Genomic DNA, 25,412 nt, shown 5'->3' with positions numbered 1-25,412 from the left:
TAAATCGAATATTAAATTATCTACATCGAGAGGAGCCAGATGAGGTGGTTCGGGCATCTGCTCAGGATGCCCCCCGAGCGCCTCCCTAGAGCAGTGTTTCGGGCACTTCGACCGGTAGGAGGCCACGGGGAAGACCCAGGACACGTTGGGAAGACTATGTCTCCTGGCTGGCCTGGGAACGCCTCAGGATCCCCCGGGAGGAGCTGGACGAAGTGGCTGGGGAGAGGGAAGTCTGGGCTTCCTTGCTTAGGCTGCTGCCCCCGCGACCCGACCTCAGATAAGCGTAAAAGATGGATGGATGGTCACTATCTATGCATTAAAATAACTGCATAGGGAAAAGCGGTAAAAAATGGATGGATGGATTATGGATTTATTTTTTAACATGATTTTCTCCTTTATTACTGAATAGAAGTCTACAAACTATGAACTTCATTCTTTTTTAAGCTCAGCAATTGCTGAAACACAAAAAAAAGGGGATTGGATGGAATAAGATCGGCTTCTTCCTACTTCCTTCTCAGCCATGTTGAATTGCACAAGTGCAAACATGTGATGCGGTGCAATTTACTGTAACTTTCTTAAGCCTGTTTAAAACCTACCCACAATAAATGGCAACAACGACAACAACAATGGTGATGAAGATATGAAAGTTTCAGCGGCTCTGGCCACGCAAACGAAATGAAAACTCTCCATCGTCTCTTTTCTCGCACGTACCTTGCAGAGTTTCTGGTACCGCGGTGAGGAGATGGCCATCCTCTGGAGTCTGTGTAGGAAGACCACCACTTTCTGGAGGGAAGTCCGGACCATGGCCATCATCTTAGGACTGCTACAGCAGCCTGGTTCTGGTCCGCATGCTCTAATCACTACCCTATAGCACCGCTCATATTGCGCTCCCTCTCCCTACAAAAAAAAACCTAGCGAAGGGGATTCCGAAGCCGAGCCGACGCGATGTGCACTCACACACGCGCAGGGATGGATTGCACTCAGTCACATGAGCTCAGCATGCTTTGATTTTAATCACACGCACACACACACACACACACACACACACTGAGTGCTGTCTTGCTCTCTATCTTTCTCTCTCTCACACACACTCACACACACACACGCGCACACACACACACACACACACACACACACACACACACACACACACACACAATGATGCAGGCGGTCAGACCACTCACTTTCTCTTCCACGCGGACATTCACAAGCTCTGGGGATCAAACTGATCAGCCGTGACGGCGCCCTGCTGAGGTCTAAACCGGCAACGACAGAGGAAAAAGTGAGAAAAGGAAGGAAGGAGCGTGTTGGACTAGAAGACGAGCAGCTCCACTCTTTTGCCGCCGCTTGATAGGGCACGGGAGTGCTGATGAAGAGCGACGTTAAAGCAGGTGGCACCTCAGAGGGAGAATGGCTTTGTGCACCCAACAAATCAATGGAGACAAAGATGGAGAGAGAGGCTGAGTAATAACACGCATTATTACCACACACACGCACACACGCAGAAAAAGAAGCTCCCGATTGTCAGAGCGCTTCCACTAAACTTATCTTCATAAAATATCAAGTCCAAAATATCAAGAAGACGAAAACATGGTAAAAGTGTGACAAATATTTTAACTGAATTTTTTTTTTTTTTTTTTACATTTAGACATAAATACGCCATTTTTAATGTAAAAATACGGGGGAAAGTCATAGGTTCTAAAAAGTTGGAAGACTGCAATTTATTTTATACAAACCCCGTTTCTATATGAGTAGGGTAATTGTGTTAGATGTAAATATAAACGGAATACAATGATTTGCAAATCATTTTCAACCCATATTCAGTTGAATATGCCCCAAAGAAAACATATTTGATGTTCAAACTGATAAACATTTGTTTTTGATTTTTTTGCAAATGATCATTAACTTTAGAATTTGATGCCAGCAACACGTGACAAAGAAGTTGGGAAAGGTGGCAATAAATACTGATAAAGTTGAGGAATGCTCATCAAACACTTATATGGAACATCCCACAGGTGTGCAGGCTAGTTGGGAACAGGTGGGTGCCATGATTGGGTATAAAAACAGCTTCCACCAAATGCTAAGTAATTCACAAACAAGGATGGGGTGAGGGTCACCACTTGGTAAGCAAATTGTCGAACAGTTTAAGAACAACATTTGTCAACGAACTATTGCAAGGAATTTAGGGATTTTACTATCTACTTTTCGTAAAATCATCAAAAAGTTCAGAGGATCTGGAGAATTCACTGCACGTAAGCGATGATATTACGGACTTTTGATCCCTCAGGCGGTACTGCATCAAAAACCGACACCAGTGTGTAAAGGATATCACCACTGTCATAAAACCACTGTCACTAAATACAGTTGGTCGCTACATCTGTAAGTGCAAGTTAAAACTCTACAATGCAACGCCAAACCCATTTATCAACAATATCCTGAAACCCCGGCGGCTTGGCTGGGCCCGAGCTCACCTAAGATGGACTGATGCAAAGTGGAAAGGTCTTCTGTGGTCTGACAAGTCCAAATTTCAAATTATATTTGGAATCAGAGTGCCGAGTGCTAAGCAGGGAGGCAATGGGTCCCATTTTTATAGTCTTTGGTATGACTCAGCCGGAGTTTGAACTCACGACCTTCCAGTCTCAGGGCGGACACTCTAACCACAAGGCCACTGAGCAGCTAGCTACCTTTCAAAATAACATGGGAATAAAGTGTTTGTTTCTTTGATGACAACAATACAAATTGAATTTTTTTAAATGATGGCGTTAGTAGGCTATTGTCACAACAATACAGAACAATAATAATGGAATGGTTTATACTTGCATAAAGGTAAAATGGTTAAAGTGCCACTTAAAAACACCAAGTGTCGGCAAACAAAGATTTTCTTTTTAAGTATTGAATAGAAATTAACTTATATTTACACTTGCATGATTAATAACAATGTTAAAACAGGACTTCTAACCTTGGTTGTGCAGTCACTAAAGGTTTTAGTTTGACTTTGGAACAGATAATTTCAAACTAACTGGGATATTATTCAAAAATGTGCTTAATGTTGTTTTCGGTAAAGAAGCTAAAAATTCCCTCTCTTGACTATCCAACTATTGTTCACTCATTAAGTTCCACAGATATTTTCATCCAGCAAAGCGTGTGCCTTGTGGTGCCCCTATCCTCTCCTAAACATTTCACATCTTTTTCTTCAGGAATTTCACAAAATCAGGCCAAAAAAGAAAGTACAAGTGATTGTGTTGAAACAAACTCCTCAGCTAAAATTACTTTTCTATTTCACCAAATTACTCTTCACACTTGAATGCCGTCCATCAATAGCCACTGTAGCAGAGATGGGAGGAGAGACGGTTTGGCTTTGAACAAGACACACAGAAGTCGATATGTCGAAGCCTCAGAGGTGGAGATAAAGCCCGACATTAACTAGAAACACGCTCAACACACGCACACACAACCTAGTGAGGCTGCTGAGGATCATTTGGCTGGACACTTGTCCAGGTGCCCCCAACATGCTCTCTCATTAACACTCTTTAACCGGCAGCACACATGTGGGGAGACCCTCGCACTAATGGAAGACAACACACAGATAATAGCTTCCACCTGTGCACTGACACACACTCGCACACCAGCCTTCTCTTACCTCTAGCTGTTGTTTGAGCGCCTTCACGCTGACGGAGTCCTGCGACAGGTCTTCTCTCTGAGAGGCGTCGGCCAGCACGTTGACAGTAGTCTCTGCCTCCTGGAGCCACTTGAGGAAGGCCTCGAGCTCTTTGAGGGACATTTGCAGATTCTTCAGCTCACTGTCCAAGTGAGTATGCCGGTCATTTGCCCTGCACAACAATACAACACTTTGCTTTAAAAAACATATCAAACAGATGAGCCAGAGTATTAAGTACAACATAAAACATTTTAAATGTATCAGGAATTCGTTTACACTGCAGGCAGCTCAAACTTATTTTAATGCAATGATTATGTTTCGGGGCAGCACGGTGAAACAAGGGTTAGTGCGTCTGCCTCACAATACGAAGGTCCTGAGTAGTCCTGGGTTCAATCCCGGGCTCGGGATCTTTTTTTTTTGTTTTTTATTTTTATTTTTTCCCCCAAGATGGCGCTGCTGTAGTGGCTGCTGTTGGCAGGAGCTCTGTGCTCTTGTGTCACCCTTTTGTGTTTCCCTCTTGTTTTCATGTGTTATTATATTTTCTTGCCTTTTGGTCCGGGACCCTTTGGGACTGTGTGACAAGGGGTGGCACTTTCGTGACCTCTGTGGTGCTTTTTTTGTGGACTTCTGGATCTGCCTCCCGGGAGCCTTTTGGCCATGGAGACCAGCTGCTGGGTGTCTGCCACACCGGAGTCGGTTTGGAGGGACTGGAGGAGATGCGGATGAGGGGACAGGGCTGCAGAGCTACCACTGAGCGCTGGGACAGAGAGGCTTTGCGGTGTCTTGGCTGGGTGAGCAGGTGTCGGACACCTCAGCCTCCTTGGACGTATCCTCGCTCATCCATTCGGACTGGACACTGGCCGAGAGTGGAGTCGGCTGTCTTGGTTGCTTTGTTGGGTCTGCTCCTGTCTCTGGCCATGCTCCCTCCACCCCAGCGCACGATGGCGGGGAACACCGCAGAGGCCACCACAGTGGATATGTTTCTTTTACTTTTTATTCATAGCTGTATGTAGAAGTGTCTGGTTGTATCTGTTGCTTTAATGTCTTTAATGTCCTCTGTGTTCTTTGATGTTTCCCTCTTACATGGCTATGAGTTGTTTTTTTCCCTTGGCCTCAGTCTGGACCCCCTCTCCAGGGCCCACGCTAAGACAGATTTTTTTATTTTATTTTAATCTTCTATTTTTTTCTCCCATTCCCCCCCCCATTGTTTACCTGTATCTCATCTTTTTTGTAAGGGGCGCTGGAAGCCGGCAGACCCGTCAGCGATCCTGTTCTGTCTCCCTGTAATGTTTGTTTGATCTTGAATGGGATTGTGCTGAAAATTTTAATTTTCCCGAAGGAACTATCCTGACGGAATAAATAAAGTACTATCTAATCTAATGTTTGTGTGGAGTTTGCATGTTCTCCCCGTGACTGCGTGGGTTCCCTCCGGGTACTCCGGCTTCCTCCCACCTCCAAAGACATGCACCTGGGGATAGGTTGATTAGCAACACTAAATTGTCCCTAGTGTGTGAATGTGAGTGTGAATGTTGTCTATCTGTGTTGGCCCTGTGATGAGGTGGCGACTTGTCCAGGGTGTAACCCGCCTTTCGCCCGATTGTAGCTGAGATAGGCACCAGCGCCCCCCACGACCCCAAAAGGGAATAAGCGGTAGAAAATGGATGGATGGATGTTGGTCCCAGGCAAGTCAAATTACACTGAGGCCATTGGTAACTTTGCACAAACAATCGCTCAAAATCCTTGACCGAAAACCATACCACCATCACTGTTTAGTTTCCCACTGTTTAGATTGTTAGCATTCAAAGATTAGCGTCAATATGAATGGCCCATCGAATCCTAAATAACACTGCACCAGCGCCACTTAAACACTTTGTCCAGTTTACATCTGCTGTGACAACTAGAAACACACAAGCCTCCACCAGGAGGCAGTGTAGCGTACCCAGATGTAAAACTTATTTTTGCACAATCAGCCTTTTCATATAAAGCGATAAAGGAATGGAACAACCTCAAAACAAACTTGAAAAGTCTAAACATTCACAATTGAACTTAAAAAGCGGCTTTGGAGCAATCAAAGTTGCTCACACAGTCACTGAGGTGGGCACTATGTTTGCATTTCGACTTAATGTATATTGTGTATATTAAAGTATATCATATATACATTATATATATATATATATATATATATTTATTTTTTTTTTTTTTCCCAAGATGGCGCTGCTGTAGTGGCTGCTGTAGGCAGGAGCTCTGTGCTCTTGTGTCATCCTTTTGTGTTTCCCTCTTGTTTTCATGTGGTATTATATTTTTTTGCATTTTGGTCCGGGACCCTTTGGGACTGTGTGACAAGGGGTGGCACTTTCGTGACCTCTGTGGTGCTTTTTTTGTGGACTTCTGGATCTGCCTCCCGGGAGCCTTTTGGCCATGGAGACCAGCTGCAGGGTCTCTGCTACACCAAAGTCTGTTTGGATGTACTGGAGGAGATGCGGATGAGGGGACAGGACTGTGGAGCTAGCACTGAGCTACTGGGACGGAGAGGCTTCGCGGTGTCTTGACTGGGTGAGCAGGTGTCGGACACCTCAGTCACCTTGGACGTATCATCGCTCATCCATGCGGACTGGACACTGGCCGAGAGTGGAGTCGGCTGTCTTGGTTGCCTTGTTGGGTCTGCTTCTGTCTCTGGCCATGCTCCCGCCACCCCAGCAGACGATGGCGTGGAACACCGCAGAGGCCACCACAGTGGATATGTTTCTTTTACTTTTTATTCATAGCTGTATGTAGAAGTGTCTGGTTGTATCTGCTGCTTTAATGTCTTTAATGTCCTCTGTGTTCTTTGATGTTTGATGTTTCCCTCTTACACACATGGAAGAGGGATGTGTACTATGGCTATGAGTTGTTGTTGTTTTTGTTTTTTTCCCCTTGGCCTCAGTCTGCACCCCCACTCCAGGGCCTGGGCAAAGACCGATTTTTTTATTTTATTTTAATCTTCTATTTTTTTCTCCCCCACCCCCCCCCCCCCCCCCCCCACCCCCCTTGTTTACCTGTATGTCATCTTTTTTGTAAGGCGCTGGAAGCCGGCAGACCCGTCAGCGATCCTGTTCTGTCTCCCTGTAATGTTTGTCTGATCTTGAATGGGATTGTGCTGAAAATTGTAATTTTCCTGAAGGAACTCTCCTGACGGAATAAATAAAGTACTATCTATCTATCTATCTATCTATCTATATTTATGCATGAGAACCTTTTGTCGTAAATTGTGATGTGTGTGTGTTAAAATCATGGTTGTTTTTACAAAAGATGACAGATGGGAACAAGAGCATGTATTGTTTGTGTGATGTTGTAAATGAGGTGTGCTTGTATCGTATAATACGTACGTGTCAATGAAAGGGCATTTTATGACTATTTTTAATTTGATTACAAGCTATATTTATTGTTATAACGTTATTGCATGATTTCTGTATCTCTTTAATTTAGGTACCCAGGGACTGCTGATGGAAATTAGCTTTTTAGCTTTCTGGTGCAGAAAATATCTGTCTATGAGTTTAATGTTTCTCTGCATTGTCCCTTCAAATAAAGCTTAAACTAAACATATAAAATGTTCAAGTTACAGTTACCGTATTTCCTTGAATTTCCGCCGGGTACATGGTACGCGCCTGCCTAGAATTACTCCTCGGTCAAAGTCGTTTCGCAAAATAATTAGGAAATACGGTATAACAGTTCATCTTTTAAAGGGAAAATAACAAAATATTTATACTTAAAAATATATTTGTGGACATCTTGTATAGCTTAACTATTCACTGAGAATGAGTCAACTTGGTGATTGTTGTCTCAGTGAGTAGCAAGACTATTGTGTCTTGCTTAGTCTATTGTGGTGGTAGCATCTTTGTCTGGGGGCTACATGAGTGCTGCCGGCACACTGGGGAGTTGCGGTACCTGTACTGTGCATCTGAGGCCAAGTATGTCTCCTTTACACATTAACATTGTGTGAGGTGTACTCACTGGTGTTTTCAGCTACAGTAATTCCTCAACTTTAGAGTGTTTTGGAATAAAAAGCTGTATCTACGCAAATTTTAAGCAAAAATTTGAGTTAAAAGCATTCCCGCCGTTAGTTGGCAAAGCAGATGACACAACGAACCCTGTAGGATCTGCCCAAAACATCCAGTTTTACTGACATTAGCTTATCACTAGGGATGGACATAACTTTGTTGTCCAACAATGGCAAGGAAGAAAATGGAAGGAGAGTGCAGAGAAGAAAAAGCGACTGAAATTCAGTGAGTTAAAGAAAGACATCATTAAAAACATGACCTTCCATGTTGCCAACTTGGCAAAGCACAACTAATCTGCACCATACTGAAGCAGAATGAGTCCAACGCAAGCCAAGAATGTTAAAATAATATCAATATGCTTGACATTCATCCTTGAAAAAATTTTGAGTCTGCTGATAATGTGTTTGACAGAAAACCAGATCTAAGTACGATTAAAAATCGTTGCATGGGCATTATAGTTACCGGTACATTGCTTCAAAAACTACTGTAATTGTTAGTAGAATAATCAATGTTTTAAAAATGTTTTTCTTATCTCAAAGTTAGTTTATCTCTTTAAAAGACATGTTTCATGTTTAAAGTGTGCTGTTTAGAGGGCCAAGAACCAATTAACTACATGGTAATTAATTTCAATGGGCAATGTTAATTTGAGATACAAGTGTTTTGAGTTAAAAGCTCCTCATTTAAGCTTGTAAATTGAGGTTCTACTCTATTTAGAGCAGGGGTCACCAACCTTTTTGAAACCAAGAGCTACTTCTTGGGTACTGATTAATGCGAAGGGCTACCAGTTTGATACACACGTAAATAAATTGCCAGAAATAGCCAATTAGGGTCCGCCCTGCCTATGGCAAAGGACTCTGCTCAATTTACCTTTAACTGTATGTTATTATTAATAATTAATGATATTGATCTTTGTGGTAACACTGATCATCTTAATAATTCCATCCATCCATCCATTTTCTACCGCTTATTCCCTTTCGGGGTCGCGGGGGGCGCTGGCGCCTATCTCAGCTTAATAATTTCTCACAACAAATATTTAAATAGGTTAAAATTCAATCTGCACTTTGTTAGAATATACAACAAATTGGACCAAGCTATATTTCTAAAAAAGACAAATCATTATTTCTTCTAGATTGTCCAGAACAAAAATTTTAAAAGAGATTCAAAAGACTTTGAAATGAGATTTAAATTTGATTCTACGGATTTTCTAGATTTGCCAGAATAATGTTTTTGATTTTTAATCATAAGTTTGAAGAAATATTTCACAAATATTCTTCGTCGAAAAACCAGAAACTAAAATGAAGAATTAAATTAAAATGTATTTATTATTCTTTATAATAAAAAAAAATAAAAATTACTTGAACATTGATTTAAATTTAAAATTAAATTACCAATGATTGTCACACACATACTAGATGTGGTGAAATTATTCTCTGCATTTGTCCGGAAAGAAGAGGTTTAAAAGGTAAAAAGGTATATGTGTTTAAAAATCCTAAAATCATTTTCAAAGTTGTATTTTTTCTCTAAAATTGTCCTTCTGAAAGTTATAAGAAGCAAAGTAAAAAAATAAATGAATTCATTTAAACAAGTGAAGACCAAGTCTTTAAAATATTTTCTTGGATTTTCGAATTCTATTTGAGTTTTGTCTCTCTTAGAATTAAAAATGTCGGGCAAACCGAGACCAGCTTGCTAGTAAATTAATAAAATAAAAAAAATAGAGGCAGCTCACTGGTAAGTGCTGCTATTTGAGCTATTTTTAGAACAGGCCAGCGGGCTACTCATCTGGTCCTTACGGGCTACCTGGTGCCCGCGGGCACCGCGTTGGTGACCCCTGATTTAGACTATCATGGCTGTGTGTAGAAATATCCTCTAGTATCTATTTCCAAGCTTTATATAAGTATACACACACTTCCTTTCAAATAGTACTGTGCCTTGGGAAAATATAACAAATGCTTTCAGCGTCGCAAATTGCAGGCTTGAATGAAATGCGCTCGCCTGCCATATTTGTCCCACCTATTACTGATGCTGTTCCAGGCGGCGTTGTGCGCATCTGTGACCTCTTTGACCCTCCTGGTGTCGTCTGTGGAATACTCGTGTAGAAGGTGGTTGGACAGCTCGTTGAAAGCCCCTAATGTAGCCTGGCCGCGACTCATCTCCAGCAGGAAAGCCTGTGTTGGCATAAATAGGGTAAGACGATGTGTGACCTAGTATGGTAATGAATTACACTCCAGGTATTTACATCTCCTGCATATATGACACTCCCAGGTTAACCCCACTCTGTTCAAATGCACAACAAACAGAAAACATTTGGATTCCATTGCCCTCTAGTGTTCATCCCCCACAATGCGTCAGCCGCTCTCATGAGGCATATTTTTGTCATCATCTCACATTAATGCTGACGGGGGAACCGATGTTATTAGGCTTCAAAGGGATACGCAAGACAGACTCAGCCTAATTAAATGTAATTTGAGTTGTTACGGTGCTCAAACGAATATGAGGGGAGCAAAAAAAGAGGAGCACAGGTGTTGGGATCCAGTCACTGACCTTGTTGTCAGCCAGTTGTTTGGTCAGAGGGTCTGTTGACTGTTGGAGCAGGCTGTGGAACCATCCGTCCTTGTGTGCAATCAGAGCCTGTACCTCCCTCCTGTGGGCCTCCCACTGGTCGCTGTGGGCAATCATGTTGTCCAGCTGCAGGAGTCGGGCCTCCACGCCGTGCTGAGTATTGTCCCACTGGTTTCGCACCCTCTCCACTGGAGAAAAGAGTTACCAAGAAATGATGGAGTCAGTATGCATTACAATATACAGTCTATTTAAAAAAAAAAAACTCAACAAAACATACATTTCTCAGTTATGGACGTGCGCACATCCAAGTTAGACGTCTTGTTTTTGATGTTTTGTGCTAGGGTGAAAATGTCTTCCAGTTGAGGATGCCGCTGCTCCAGGTCGCTTTTTGTCACCTGGGGGAAAAAAAACATCTATCAAGCTCACGATACTGTACCTACTCACAGCTTCCTTTTTAAGGACTACAGTGAACTGAATGTAAGATAGTATTTTAAAGTCTTAGACTTTGATACCTCAACGTAAGAGCGTGTTGAGATAAGAGCTTTCTCCCGGCTAATCGTTACAGTATGGTTTGAGTTGCCAGAAAACATTTTAGTCGGGAGCATGGTTGGTGTAGCTAATGCCACAGTGAACCCCGTAAGATCCAATACCTGACCTGCCTCCGCTCGGGATGGTCTCCTGCTGGCCCCACTATGGACTGGACTCTCACTATTATGTTAGATCCACTATGGACTGGACTTTCACAATATTATGCTCGACCCACTCGACATCCATTGCACCGGTCTCCCTAGAGGTGGGGGGGGGTCACCCACATCTGCGGCCCTCTCCAAGGTTTCTCATTGTCCTCCCACTAGGTTGAGTTTTTCCTTGCCCTGAGGTGGGATCTGAGCCGAGGATGTCGTTGTGGCATTTGTAATTTAGGGCTATATATGTAAATAAACATTGATTGATTGATTGAATACCAAACCATCTAGTCTCAGGCATTAGCTTACAGTGAGAGATCCACATAACTTTGTTTTCTAACCATGGGAAAGAAGAAAGTGAGTGTCAAGGACAGTGATGAGAAAAAATTGTGGATAATAAAGAAATAAATCATCAAGTCTGTCGCCAACTTGGTCAAAAAATTGCTAGTCTGCATCATTATGAAGCAGATGGAGTCCAACGAAAGCCATCCATCCATTTTCTACCGCGTGTCCTGTTCGGGGTTGCAGGAGGTGCTGGAGCCTACCCCCGCTGCATTCGGGCAGAAGGCGGGGTACAGGCGGGGTGCACTCCAGACAAGTCGCCACCTCATCGCTAGGCCAACACAGATAGACAGACAACATTCACACTCACATTCACACACTAGGGCCAATTTAGTGTTGCCAATCAACCTATCCCCAGGTGCAGGTCTTTGGAGGTGGAGGAAGCCGGAGTACCCGGAGGGAGCCCCCGCAGTCACGGGGCGAACATGCAAACTCCACACAGAAATATCCCGAGCCCGGGATTGAACTCAGGACCTTCGTATTGTGAGGCACATGCAGTAACCCCATGTTCCACCGTGCTGCCCTAACACGAGTCAATAATGTTCAAATAATATATAAACGGTGGATGTTTATTCATGAAAATATGGAATAGCTGCTGATGGTGTGTTTGACGGAAAAGAAGATGGAAAGACAAACCAAAAAAGTCCAAATTTAAATGCTGCAAATTATTTTACATTACTTCATAAATCGCCCTGCGATGAGGTGGCGACTTGTCCAGGGTGTACGCCGCCTTCCACCCGATTGTAGCTAAGATAAGCACCGGCGCCACCCGCGACCCCAAAAAAGGAATAAACAGTAGAACATAGATGGATGGACACATCATAAATCTACTGTAGTTTTTTGTAGTACATTTTATTGTATGGTTTTTATAAAATTTTTCTTATTTAAAAGTTAGTTTTTCTTTTTTAAAAGGCACATCAAAATTGTGCTGTTTTGAAGGGCCAAGCACCAACTAAGTTAATTCAAATGTATTTCAATAGGAAACATTGATTTGATATACAAGTATTTGGAGTTACGCGCTGCGTCAAAGAACCAACTACGCTCGTGAATTGAGGTAATACTGTATTCAGGTTGAAATTGTTTATGAATTCCCCCCAAATCAATTTAATTCAATTAACTATATGTAAATAAAACCAGTTCAAACAGCCTGGTGAATATGTACCATATCACACACAGCATCAAGGGTTGGAATTGGGGATTAAATCACCATAAATGATTCCCGGGCGCAGCACCGCTACTGCCCACTGCTCCCCTCACTTCCCAGGGGGTGATCAAGGGATTGGGTCAAATGCAGAGGACAAATTTCACCACACCGAGTGTGTGTGTGTGTGTGTGTGTGTGTGTGTGTGTGTGTGTGTGTGTGTGTGTGTGTGTGTGTGTGTGTGTGTGTGACAATCATTGGTACTTTAACTTTAACACACTGAAATATTTGTATTTGAACCTAAACTTATGCAGTTATGTTGCCTTGTTCGCTGTAATCAAACACTTTCCAAAAACAGGTGTTGAAAAAGTGGGGTCGGATGGTTAACCTTGGACTAGTGCAGGGGTCTGCAACCCGCGGCCCTGTGTTGTGGCTCCAGCTCGTTTTTGCTTCTGTGTGCTGTAGTCACTAAGCTGTTCCTTGAGGCACTGTCATGATTCTTTCAAAGTTCTGCATCAGCCATTTAATTCTCAGGGCAGTGTTTTCTGTTGAGAAAGCATGACACTTAACTGGTCATGATTTAGCTTGACAGCTACCTTTGTTGCTAATAAACAATGGTAACGACAGAGGGATTGCATGTTATTGAAACTGGTGCTGTGTTACAATACCTTAAAGGCCTATTGAAATGAGATTTTCTTATTTAAACGGGGATAGCAGGTCCATTTTATGTGTCATAGTTGATCATTTCGCGATATTGCCATATTTTTGCTGAAAGGATTTAGTAGAGAACATCGACGATAAAATTCACAACTTTTGGTGCTGATAAAAAAGCCTTGCCTTTACCGGAAGTCGCAGACGATGACGTCACAAGGGTGAGGGCTCCTCACGTCCTCACATTGTTTTTAATGGGAGCCTCTAGCAGCAAGAGCTATTCGGACCGAGAAAACGACAATTTACCCATTAATTTGAGCGAGGATGAAAGATTCGTGGATGATGATATTGATAGCAAAGGACTAGAAAAAAAAATAAAATAAAATAAAATAAAAAGCGACGGCTTTGGGCGGCGGCAGTGTGAGCGTTTGAGATGTAATTAGACACATTTACTAGGATAATTCTGGAAGATCCCTTATCTGCTTATTATTTTAATAGTGTTTTAGTGAGATTGTAAAGACATACTTCGAGGTCGGATGGCTGCGCTGAACACCCGGTGTCTCAGAGAGAAGCCGAGGAGCCAAGCTCACAGCTGCTTTTTAAACAGCTACTGCAGGAGGACGAATAATCCAATGATGTCTCCGGTAAGATATATATCACAATTTTCCCATCCAAAAATATGCTGGTTGACGTAGAGAAACATGTTCGCTTGACCGCTCTGTGTTAAAAATAAAAAAACACCGGCTGTGTCACGGTGCTAAAGACAGCTGCAATACACCGCTTTCCACCAACAGCATTGTTCTTTATAGTCTCCATTATTAATTGAACACATTGCATAAGATTCAGCAACACAAATTACTGTGTAATTATGCGATGAAAAGAGACGACTTTTAGCCGTAAATGGTGCTGAGCTAATATTTCCTGACAGTCCGTGACGTCACGCGCACGCGTCATCATCCCACGACGTTTTCAACAAGAAACTCCGCGGGAAATTTAAAATTGCAATTTTGTCAACTAAACCGGCCGTATTGGCATGTGTTGCAATGTTAATATTTCATCATTGATATATAAACCATCAGACTGCGTGGTCGGTAGTAGTGGGTTTCAGTAGGCCTTTAATTCCATACAAAGAAGGCATTTTTGCAAAGGTAAGCAGTATGCCTCATGATTGAATCGCAGCAACATAGGACAAGCACTAAAAGCCAAACCAATTACAGCTTTTGCCGCGTCGCTACTACGCAGTTCAGTTGGACTTTCTTTTAATGCGTACAGTACGCCACACTACACAAGGATTTGGAAGGGGACAACAGAGCTCGCCTTAACACAGCAGCATAAATACGTTTTAGATTGAATAGAGCAAAAGTACAGAACCATTGAAATATATCCATCTCCATTTTTACAGTGTATTCCATATCTTCCTGTTTACATGAAGAATTATTCATGATGCTGACAAAAGGTTAACAAGAAAACGTCTCCCTGCAGACACTGCCTTCGGTTGTGTGTGTTTGTCTCCATCCCTGAGTATAAACTGAATGTCAAAGATGAACAACTTCTAGATTTATTGCTGAATCCTTCTAATATCAAGATGAGAGGCATGATTTACAATCTAGAATAACTTTGACGAGTCGAGAGGCGATGATGCAAGACATCACGGCCAGCTCACAGTAAAGCAGCAGAGGGCTGCTTTACTGTATATATCGTTGGCGATAAAAAAATAAATAAATAGATAAAAAAATAAAAAAATAAAAAAAGAGTATCATTGGCGGGTTTTGCATGGCACTTAGAGGGTTTTGTGAGCGAAATAGAGAGCCCCCATTGACTACATTGTTAGCAGACTTGTCATGTATTTATGTATTAACAACTTAGGATACAATAAAAAATAAAAAAAAACATGTGATCATGTCTTATATAAGGATTGTGTATGATGACAGCCCATTCCCTGTAATCTGTGCATGTTTCCAGTATGACTGATCTGATAATATGGTCAGAGTGTAGAAGTGCTACTCCAGTGACGTCAATCTCCGGAAATTACAAAAAATGTTCGGAGCGGAATATTCAAAATGGCTGCCTGAATTTGTGGCATTGTGTGATGTTTAAACAGTATTTTCACACATTTTGAGGATTGTAAATGTAATTGGATATGATTTAATGGATACAATAGGGGTGTAACGGTACGTGTATTTGTATTGAACCGTTTCGGTACAGGGGCTTTGGTTCGGTGCGGAGGTGTATCGAATGGGTTTCCACACGGACATATAAGTAGCGTAAACAATACTCAAAATGCCGAACATTTGAGGCATTTAAGAAACTCTGCCCTGACAGGCCCGCAAAAGAAGACATGTCTTCTATTGCGGGGCTGTCCAGGCGGAGTTTCTTAAATGCCTCAAAAATCCGGCATTTTAAGTTAGGGTTGCGTGTATTAATGTACGTTCAGGGTTAAGAAGGGGTTAAAAACAAAACTAATTGTGCGCGCAGCAGCAGCATTCGTGAGGGGGGGGCAGAGAGCGAGAGAGTTATGATAAACGAGCATGCGTCTCCAGGCTCTGCTTTTGATCCATTGATTTATCACATTTAATTTTTTATTATCTATAGCAGGGGTGTCAAAAGTGTGCCCCGGAGGCCATTTGCGGCCCACAGCTAATGTTTTAAAGGCCAACGGCACATTCTATAAATACTATTAAAAAAAATAAATAAATAAATAACAAAAGTGAAATAAAAAATCTTGAAGGTTAAATATATATTAGAAAAAGTTGCAATGTTGACTAATAAAACAGAGCTTTTTTTTTCTTTCAAACTGTCATTGCTCAAAACATGATATTGAATGATAATCAATGTTATTGATTATTATTGTTGTTGACCTATCCAAGGTTCCCATTTCTTCACATTAAATATTCCACTAAGAAAAATATTTTTGGTGGAAGATTTAGCAAATTTGGTAAATAAATAACCAAAAAAATTATATTTTGTTGCTTTCTTACTGTACCGAAAATGAACCGAACCGTGACCTCTGAACCAAGGTACGTACCGAACCAAAATTTTTGTGTACAGTTACAATCCTAGGATACAATGAAAGATATACAACACTCTACTGCCATCTTGCGGCTAAAGTGGATAGTGAACCCCCCCGCCCCCCAAATTTGTCACGTTTCATGTGTCAGGTAAATTGTGACGAATAAGGCCGTATTAATCCCCTTCATGCTGTAGTGATCAAATGGGTTTTGTGGCTCAAAGTGGGTTTTGATTTGGGGGAAACAGGCCCAAAAGGCTCTTTTGATGCAAAAGGTTGCTAACCCCTGGATTAGATAAACATTGATATACTGTGTAGTGTATAGCATTGCTATTCAATTGGCGGCCGCGAGCCAAAATCGGCAGGGGAATGACACCAGACCAATCCACGAGTTCAGTTCAAAACTTGAGATAGACTTTAACATCTGTGCAGCAAAATAAATACAATAAAAACACCAGCACCCCTGTTGTGTAGAGGAACTTGGACAAATGTAAACAGCGGCAGATTCTTGCATTGACATCTTAACATCCGAAAGATCAGTGTCTGCAGTGGACATATTACATAAACCCTTGCAAGTTTTCTGTTGTCACCTGAAGGCGTCCTATGGTTGTCCTGATCTCCTCGGTGTCCCCCACTGTGACTATGTTGGACTTGAGCATCTGGGTGATGAGGACCAGCCAGTCCGCCAGTTCTGTGGCCGTCTCGTTCAGGTCGGTAGGGGCCACAGAGTCCGGCGTATGCGGGGTCTGGTGATGCGGGTCCTCGCTCACCAGGCTGGCCATCTGGACAGCCGAGGGCACCGCAGACACTGAAATGTAAAAATAAATATATTTTTATTTATCCGCAATGAATATTAAAGCCGGATGTGCTGTTCTCAAAGGAAAATGAGCAGCAAAAACATGACAAACAAGGCTTATTTCTGCATACATTTTTCATGTTTGGAATTGAACCAGGAATACCACATTTCAAACAGGTCTCCTGTGTATTTGCAACGACTGACATTTTAGGTTTTCTGCATCCTGCTGATGATCCGTGGGCACTTATCAGAACCCCTTACCCTTCACTTTAATAAGTGTTTTACCTATTTTTACACTTTAAAAAACAGTGAAGTGGGTTGTAATCTTTTTATTCAATTACATTTACTATCAATAAAATTAAGTGTGGGGACTTGTTGTGATTATTTCAAATGTGTTAGCAATGTTAAAATGTTAATTTAGAAATGCCATGTACACTCAATTTAAGTTTTATGATGACCATAGTTTGACTCAGGAACAGACTATTCTATCCTCCTATTACAGGCCTGGGTAATTATTTTGACTCGGGGGGGGGGCAAATTTAGAGAAATTAATGTGTCTGGGGGCCAGTATATCTATGTATGTATGTATGTATATATATATATATATATATATATATATATATATATATATATATATATATTAGGGCTGCAAATCTATGGGTGTCCCACGATTCGATTCAATATCGATTTTTGGGGTCGCGATTCCATAATATATCGATTTTTTCAATTCAACGCGATTCTCGATTCAAAAACGATATCTTTCCGATTCAAAATGATTCTGTATTCATTCAATACATAGGATTTCAGCAGGATCTACCCCAGTCTGCTGACATGCTAGCAGAGTAGTAGATTTAAAAAAAAAAAAAAAGCTTTTATAATTATAAAGGACAATTTTTATCAACTGATTGCAATAATGTAAATTTGTTTTAACTATTAAACGAACCAAAAATATGACTTCTTTTATTTTTGTGAAAACATTGGACACAGTGTGTTGTCAAGCTTATGAGATGTGATGCAAGTGTAAGCCACTGTGACAATACTGTTCTTTTTTTATTTTTATAAATGTCTAATGATAATGTCAGTGAGGGATTTTTAATCACTGCTATGCTGAAATTATAACTAATATTGATACTGTTGTTGATAATATTCATTATCAACATTAACCGAGTGTTGCTGGGTCAGGTTTGGTTTTGGGATTGGATTGCTTTGTTATGGTATTGCTGTGTATTGTTTTGTTGGATTAATTAAAAAAAATAAATAAATAAAAAATTGATTTTTTAAAAAATAAGAATCGATTCTGAATCGCATGACGTTCTGACCACATGACGTTCTCTCAATCCTCTGCTGTATCATCCATGTATCCATTTTGGTATAAACTCAACTCGTTGTGTTTGGAGGAAGAAGAATACTGAGTTGCATCCCATGAACACCATAACTACTGTGAAGCATGGGGGCGGAAACATCATGCTTTGGGGCTGTTTTTCTGCTAAGGGGACAGGACGATTGATCCGTGTTAAGGAAAGAATGAATGGGCCATGTATCGTGAGATTTTGAGCCAAAACCTCCTTCCATCAGTGAGAGCTTTGAATGGTTGACCAAATACTTATTTTCCACCACAATTTACAAAAAAATCTTTAAAATTCCTACAATGTGAATTCCTGGATTTTTTTTCACATTCTGTCTCTCACAGTTGAAGTGTACCTATGATGAAAATTACAGACCTCTGTCATCATTTTAAGTGGGAGAACTTGCACAATCGGTGGCTGACTAAATACTTTTTTGCCTCACTATATATATATATCTATATATATCTATATAGATATATATATCTATATATATATAGATATATATATCAGCTGAGATAGGCTCTAGCGATAGAAAATGGGTGGATGGATATATGTAACCTTTGAAAATCTGCTGTACAGTATGTGTGCTTGGGTCCGATTTTTAGGAACACTGATACAAAACCTCACAATAATGTCTGATTAAAAGCTAAAAGCGTTATGGACAGACCACCTCCGAAAACTAAATTTTTACTGAATGAGACACCCAGAATGTACATGAAAATAAAGAATGTGGGATTTACAATATTAACTATGAACAATAAAACACTGAATATTGCCAACATATGAACATCAGCCTCCTCTTAGTCGACATATTTTACAATCAAGCGAAACGCAAAAAAAAAAAAAGTAACAAACACAGCGAAATATGAACGCGAAGGATAAAAAAAAAAAAACACCTACAAACTGATATATCACAAAGCTTTAGAACTTGTAAAAATCTCCCCACCCACACTGCTTGGTGTCTAGTCTGAGCTAATGTGACTTAGATTACCATAGTAACTAATTAATTTACCATTGTAACTAGTATATCATGCAAAAGCACAGATTCCAACCATTGAAATACTTTGTGTATTTCAAGACTTATGGTCATTTGAAAACATCACTGCACATCATGATGGCAGCTACAGTTTCAATTTTAAAGATCTAAAAAAAAATGTTTGGGGAATGTACGGCTGGCCAGATTGAAAATCTTAATGGAATTTGCCCTGGTCTGTCCTATTATGAAATGTATTATTTTCATTGTAAAAATGTGTTTTGGAATCCATTGTATTTGAATCTGTTTACCAAGCTGCTGGCGCTGGACACCGGATTGGCGCTGCATCCACGGAGAGACATGCACTTGGAGAGACTCCCTCAGCCGACAATCCAGGACCTTCCAGTCGCCCGCCAACTGCTCCACCTTACTCTGCATGCATCGGAGGCACACACGCCATGAAATATTCAGAGTGTAAAACAAGGCGACAGCGTTTAATAAAACAGCCAATTAAGCTTCAATCAGTTCCAGGGAAGAAAATGACCAAGCACGGCAGCAATATTGTGTAATTACACAGTGTTCTGCGTTTTAGAGGAGCTTATTGAATAAATCATGCAACCTTTTCATGAGGCGACAGCTGCTGTCGTCGCTGTAGCTCTATGGAGTGGGCCAACAGGTCTTCTAGGTCGGCCTTTCTGTCTTTCATGGAGATCTCCAAAGCCTACAGCAAGTTTAAAAACACATCATTGCCCCAGGGTGTGGTGTTAAGACTGCATTTGTAAAGCATGAAAAGTACCTGAGCTTGACCAGGACTCAGGCCTCGGTTTTCGATGGTCTGGTGTGTGATGACCACCCAGTCGGTCAATCTACTCATTTTATCCTTGAAGTGCGCGTGACTCTGCAGGTTACCCTCCACTTGGCCCACTTGGTCCAACAACTCATGCGTTACCTACAGGGAGCATGATGGTGGAGGAAAATAAGAATATGTGAATATGGTACATTGATTCCTTCACAAATACCTAGAAATGCATCATTTTAGTATCCTACCAGGCTTCTTCCAATTATATAAATATATACCATTAATGCTCTTATTCAGTGGTTCTCAACCTTTTTTCAGTGATGTACCCCCTGTGAACATGTTTTTAATTCAAGTACCCCCAGATCAGAGCAAGGCATTTTTGGTTGAAAAAAAGAGATAAAGAAGTAAAATACAGCACTATGTCATCAGTTTCTGATTTATTAAATTGTATAACAGTGCAAAATATTGCCAATTTGTAGTGGTCTTTCTTGAACTATTTGAAAAAAATATATAAAAATAACTCAAAACTTGTTGAAAAATAAACAAGTGATTCAAATATAAATAAAGATTTCTACACAAAGAAGTAAATAAATGATAAATGGGTTGTACTTGTATAGCGCTTTTCTACCTTCAAGGTACTCAAAGCGCTTTGACACTACTTCCACATTTACCCATTCACACACACATTCACATAACTGATGGAGGGAGCTGCCATGCAAGGCGCCCACCAGCACCCATCAGGAGCAAGGGTGGAGTGTCTTGCTCAGGACACAACGGACGTGACGAGGTTGGTTCTAGGTGGGATTTGAACCAGTGACCCTCGGGTTGCGCACGGCCACTCTACCACTGCGCCACGCCGTAATCATCAACTTAAAGTGCCCTCTTTGGGGATTGTAATAGAGATCCATCTGGATTCATGAACTTAATTCCAAGCATTTTTTTTCACAAAAAAGAAATGTTGAACATCAATATTTAAGGAACATGTCCACAAAAAAATCTATCTGTCCACACTGAATTTTGCATTGTTGTATTTTTTTTTCACAGTTTATGAACTTACATTTACATTTTGTTGTTCAATAAATATATTTATAAAGGATTTTTGAATTGTTGCTATTTTTAGAATATGTTTTAAAAATCTCACGTACCCCTTGGCATACCTTCAAGTACCCCCAGGGGTACGCGTACCCCCATTGGAGAACCACAACTCTAATTGTAGTCGGGGCCTTTATTCACCTAAACCGGAGGTCAGCAACCCACAACTCCTTAGGGGCACCCTGGTGGCTCCATGGAGCTTTTTCCTTATGAGTTGGGAAATTGTGTTAAATGTAAATATAAACAGAATATGATTTGCAACTCCTTTTCAACCCATATTCAGTTGAATGCTCTACAAAGACAAGATATTTGATGTTCAAACTCATAAACTTTTTTTTTTTTTGCAAATAATAATTAACTTCATGGCTGCAACACGTGCCAACGTAGTTGGGAAAGGGCATGTTCACCACTGTGTTACATCAAATTTTCTTTTAACAACACTCAATAAACGTTTGGGAACTGAGGAAACTATTTGTTGAAGCTTTGAAAGTGGAATTCTTTATCATTCTTGCTTGATGTACAGCTTATGTTGTTCAACAGCCCGGGGTCTTGTCATGTTTTGCGCTTCATAATGCACCACATATTTTCGATGGGAGACATGTCTGGACTGCAGGTGGGCCAGAAAAGTACCCTTACTCTTTTACTACGGAGCCACGCTGTTGTAACACGTGGCTTGGCATCGTTTTGCTGATATAAGCAGGGGCGTCCATGATAACATTGCTAGGATGACAACATATTTTCCTCCAAAACCTGTATGGACCATTTAGCATTAACGGTGCCTTCACAGATGTGTAAGTTACCCATGTTTTGGGCACTAATACACCCCCATACCATCACAGATGCTGGCTTTTGAACTTTGCGCCTATAACAATCCGGATGGTTATTTTCCTGTTTGTTCTGGAGGACACCACGTCCAAAGTTTCCAAATATAATTTGAACTGTGGACTCGTCAGACCACAGAACACTTTTACACTTTTCATCAGTCCATTTTAGATGAGCTCGGGCCCAGCAAAGGCGGCGGCGTTCCTTGGTGTTGTTGATAAATGGGTTTCGCTTTGCATAGTAGAGTTTTAACTTGCACTTACAGATGTAGCGACCAACTGTAGTTACCGACAGTGGTTTTATGAAGTGTTCCTGAGCCCATGTGGCGATATCCTTTACACACTGATGTCGGTTTTTGATGCAGTACCGCCTGAGGGGTCAAAGGTCCGTAATATCATCGCTTACGTGCAGTGATTTCTCCAGATTCTCCGAACTTTTTGATGATTTTACGGACCGTAGATGGTAAAATCCCTAAATTCCTTGCAATAGCTGGTTGAGAAATGTTGTTCTAAAACTGTTCCACAATTTACTTACAAAGTGGTGACCCTCACCCCATCCTTGTTTGTGAATGGCTTAGCATTTCATGGAAGCTGTTTTTATACCCAATCATGGCACCCACCTGTTCCCAATTAGCCTGCACACCTGTGGGATGTTTCAAATAAGTGTTTGATGAGCATTCCTCAACTTTATCAGTATTTATTGCCACCTTTCCCAACTTCTTCGTCACGTGACGCTGGCATCAAATTCTAAAGTTAATGATTATTTGCAAAAAAAAAAGTTTATCAGTTTGAACATCAAATATGTTGTCTTTGTAGCACATTCAACTGAATAGGAATTGAAAATGATTTGCAAATCATTGTATTCCGTTTATATTTACATCTAACACAATTTCCCATCTCATATGCTCACAAGTTTAGTAGATCAGCTTGGCATGTGCTATCAAGTTTGCACATGTTTTCACATGCAAACCTTTAGTAGCCCTATGTGTGTCCTACCTTGCTCCAATCAAGGTTGATGGCTCGAAGCTTGGTGACGTGCTGCTCCCTGCTCTGCGGGCTCACAGTAGAACTGGCGAGGATCAGAGGGGCGTGCTTGTTCAACCAACCCAGATGTTCATTGTGTGCGTCCATCTCCATTGCTAACGCCTGCAAAGAAAAACACTCCAGTAATTTATCTTATTAAACACTACTGATTGGAGGAAAGTGTCTGAAAAAAAAGAGGAAAAGCTAATCAAAGGGATTTCAGGATGCAGTTTAGTTGGCAATGAGGGCTAAAAAGATAGTATATTGTATTTCCTTATACAGATTCACAGGGTGTGTCATTAATCCTATAATGACTTGGCTTTAATATACAAAACCTACTGTAAGTGCGAGCACATTATACTCTGAACTAATTAGCATGTCCACAGCTTTCAAACTGGCATGGTTTTACAGCTTTACCACATGTGCTAATCTTGTCTGTTAATATGTGATGGAACACAGTTAGCTGTACGACATGTTTAACACTTCCCACTCCTGTTTGAACACCTCACGCAATTGGGCAAGGCTGTGATCAAGTAAGGACCTCATCTTTAAATACATGCTCAATACTCGCTGCATTTGAGTACAACTGAAGTAAATACAGCATTTATTTTGATCCTACCTTAAGTTCTTTGAGGTTTTGGTCCGTGGAGGTGACAGGAAGGGTGCCGATGGCGTCTTCTGCCTGCCGCAGCCATAAAGCCAAATCCTCGCTTCTTTTCACCAGGTCTGTCAGGGCCGCTTCTCCTCCCGCCAGCCTAGACGTACACACACACACGCATACATTATTTACGTAGATTTGGATCTCCATTTCCCCCGGGTTGCAGGCGTAATCCCTAAATTTACATTTAAATTAGCGCTAGCGACTAATTGAGCACGCTTGATAAGGAAACAAAGAAGATGGGGAGGAAGTGCTGACCTCAGTGCTGGTCAATGCTCTAAAGCCCAAACTTTTAATAATATATCCAGACAAGCAAATGAGGCCGCTGCTAAAAGTAGATATCGTTACAATCTCCTTTTTTTCGGTCAAACTCATTTACATGACGTTGCCATGGATACCTGCGCTGCCGGTCAAGAACCTGGCGGTTGACAGCCCTCCATCGCTGACTGAGGGTGTGAAGCTTCTCTTCCAGGAGAGGGCCATCTGGGGAGGACAACTGGCCGATGATGCGCTCTCCGGTGCGGGATAATCCGGTAAGGACGGGTTTTTGGCTTGACAGGCCTTCCTCTAACTCCTATTGTAAGAAATCAAGTATCAGTAACACAGATAGAAAAATCTAGAAGCTCAAATCCAATGCTAAACTCTGTTTTGTTCAGAAATCCAATCGTTCAATTCCACCGCACACTGAACTCATCAAGACACTTGTTGAGGCACAGAAGAAATTAGTTTAAAGTTAAGGCAGCAAACGGTGTCCTTTAATCCTCTCGTCCGTGCTCACCAACCGTGGAAACATGGGTTAAGTTCAACATTTACAAACTAAACGTCGCTCTCATCTAATAACTTCCTTTTTGTGCATAACAAGACTGCAGGTTTTGATTATTTTAGTAATCAAGTAATCTATTGATTAGTTTGTTTGATTAATGGAATAATCAAATCAAATACACTTTATAGCCTTAAAGGGGAACATAATCACCAAAACTATGTAAGCATCAATATATACCTTGATGTTGTAGAAAAAAGACCATATATTTTTTCAACCGATTTCCGAACTCTAAATGGGTGAATTTTGGCGAATTAAACACCTTTCTGTTTATCGCTCTTTTGGCGATGACGTCAGAATGTGGCGTCAGCGAGGTAATACAGCCGCCCTTTTCATTTTCAACACTTTGCAAACACCGAAACTCAACTCTGTTATTTTACGTTTTTTCGACTATTTTTTGGAACCTTGGAGACATCATGCCTCGTCGGTGTGTTGTCGGAGGGTGTAACAACACTAACAAGGAGGGATTCAAGTTGCACCACTGGCCCGAAGATGCGAAAGTGGCAAGAAAACTGCCGCCAGACCCCCATTGAATTTGCCGGAGTGTCTGCACATTTTACCGGCGATGCTAAGGCAGAAATGGCACATGTATGGATAACCTGCAGATGCATTTGCAATGATAAAGTCAACAAAATCACAAAGGTGAGTTTTGTTGATGTTGTTGACTTATGTGCTAATCAGACATATTTGGTCGCGGCGTGAATGCCAGCTAATCACTGCTAACATGCTACGCTAATCGATGCTAACATGCTATTTAACGGCGGTGCTAAAGCAGACATGGCACAGAAAAGGATGGATAACCTGCAGATGCATTTGCAACTATATTATGTTTCCTTCCACCCACATTTAATGCGAAAAAAACACTTACCAATCGACGGATTTAAGTTGCTCCAGTGTCACAAGATGCAAAAGTCCTGATCGTTTGGTCCGCATATTTTACCGGCGATGCTGACGCAGCTATTCGGCCATGCTGTGGCTATGAATAGCGTCAATAGCTATTCGCTCA

The 25,412-nt window shown here is 41.2% G+C and overlaps 1 protein-coding gene across 7 annotated transcripts in view; it reads right to left on the bottom strand.

Moving 5' to 3' along the window:
* utrn (utrophin) overlaps window positions 1–25,412 on the bottom strand; it is a 420,528-nt gene that overhangs the window by 218,617 nt on the left and 176,499 nt on the right. For 6 of the 7 annotated variants that reach the window (XM_061900556.1, XM_061900559.1, XM_061900555.1 and 3 more), the window contains 11 exons: window positions 23,985–24,160; window positions 23,548–23,683; window positions 22,902–23,051; window positions 19,990–20,142; window positions 19,813–19,914; window positions 19,505–19,625; window positions 16,669–16,886; window positions 10,532–10,649; window positions 10,237–10,442; window positions 9,706–9,860; window positions 3,641–3,830 (listed from right to left, as the gene is read on the bottom strand). In XM_061900556.1, coding sequence (XP_061756540.1) covers window positions 3,641–3,830; window positions 9,706–9,860; window positions 10,237–10,442; window positions 10,532–10,649; window positions 16,669–16,886; window positions 19,505–19,625; window positions 19,813–19,914; window positions 19,990–20,142; window positions 22,902–23,051; window positions 23,548–23,683; window positions 23,985–24,160 — 1,725 coding nt within the window. Of the gene's footprint in view, window positions 1–711; window positions 1,091–3,640; window positions 3,831–9,705; window positions 9,861–10,236; window positions 10,443–10,531; window positions 10,650–16,668; window positions 16,887–19,504; window positions 19,626–19,812; window positions 19,915–19,989; window positions 20,143–22,901; window positions 23,052–23,547; window positions 23,684–23,984; window positions 24,161–25,412 lie in introns of those variants that run through there. The other variant, XM_061900561.1, reaches the window with a different exon arrangement.

Source organism: Nerophis ophidion, linkage group LG05 (genome assembly GCF_033978795.1).
Source record: "Nerophis ophidion isolate RoL-2023_Sa linkage group LG05, RoL_Noph_v1.0, whole genome shotgun sequence".
In the NCBI taxonomy this organism is placed as follows: domain Eukaryota; kingdom Metazoa; phylum Chordata; class Actinopteri; order Syngnathiformes; family Syngnathidae; genus Nerophis; species Nerophis ophidion.
Note: the sequence above shows the minus strand (reverse complement) of the source record. Positions and strands in the feature narration are given on the sequence as shown.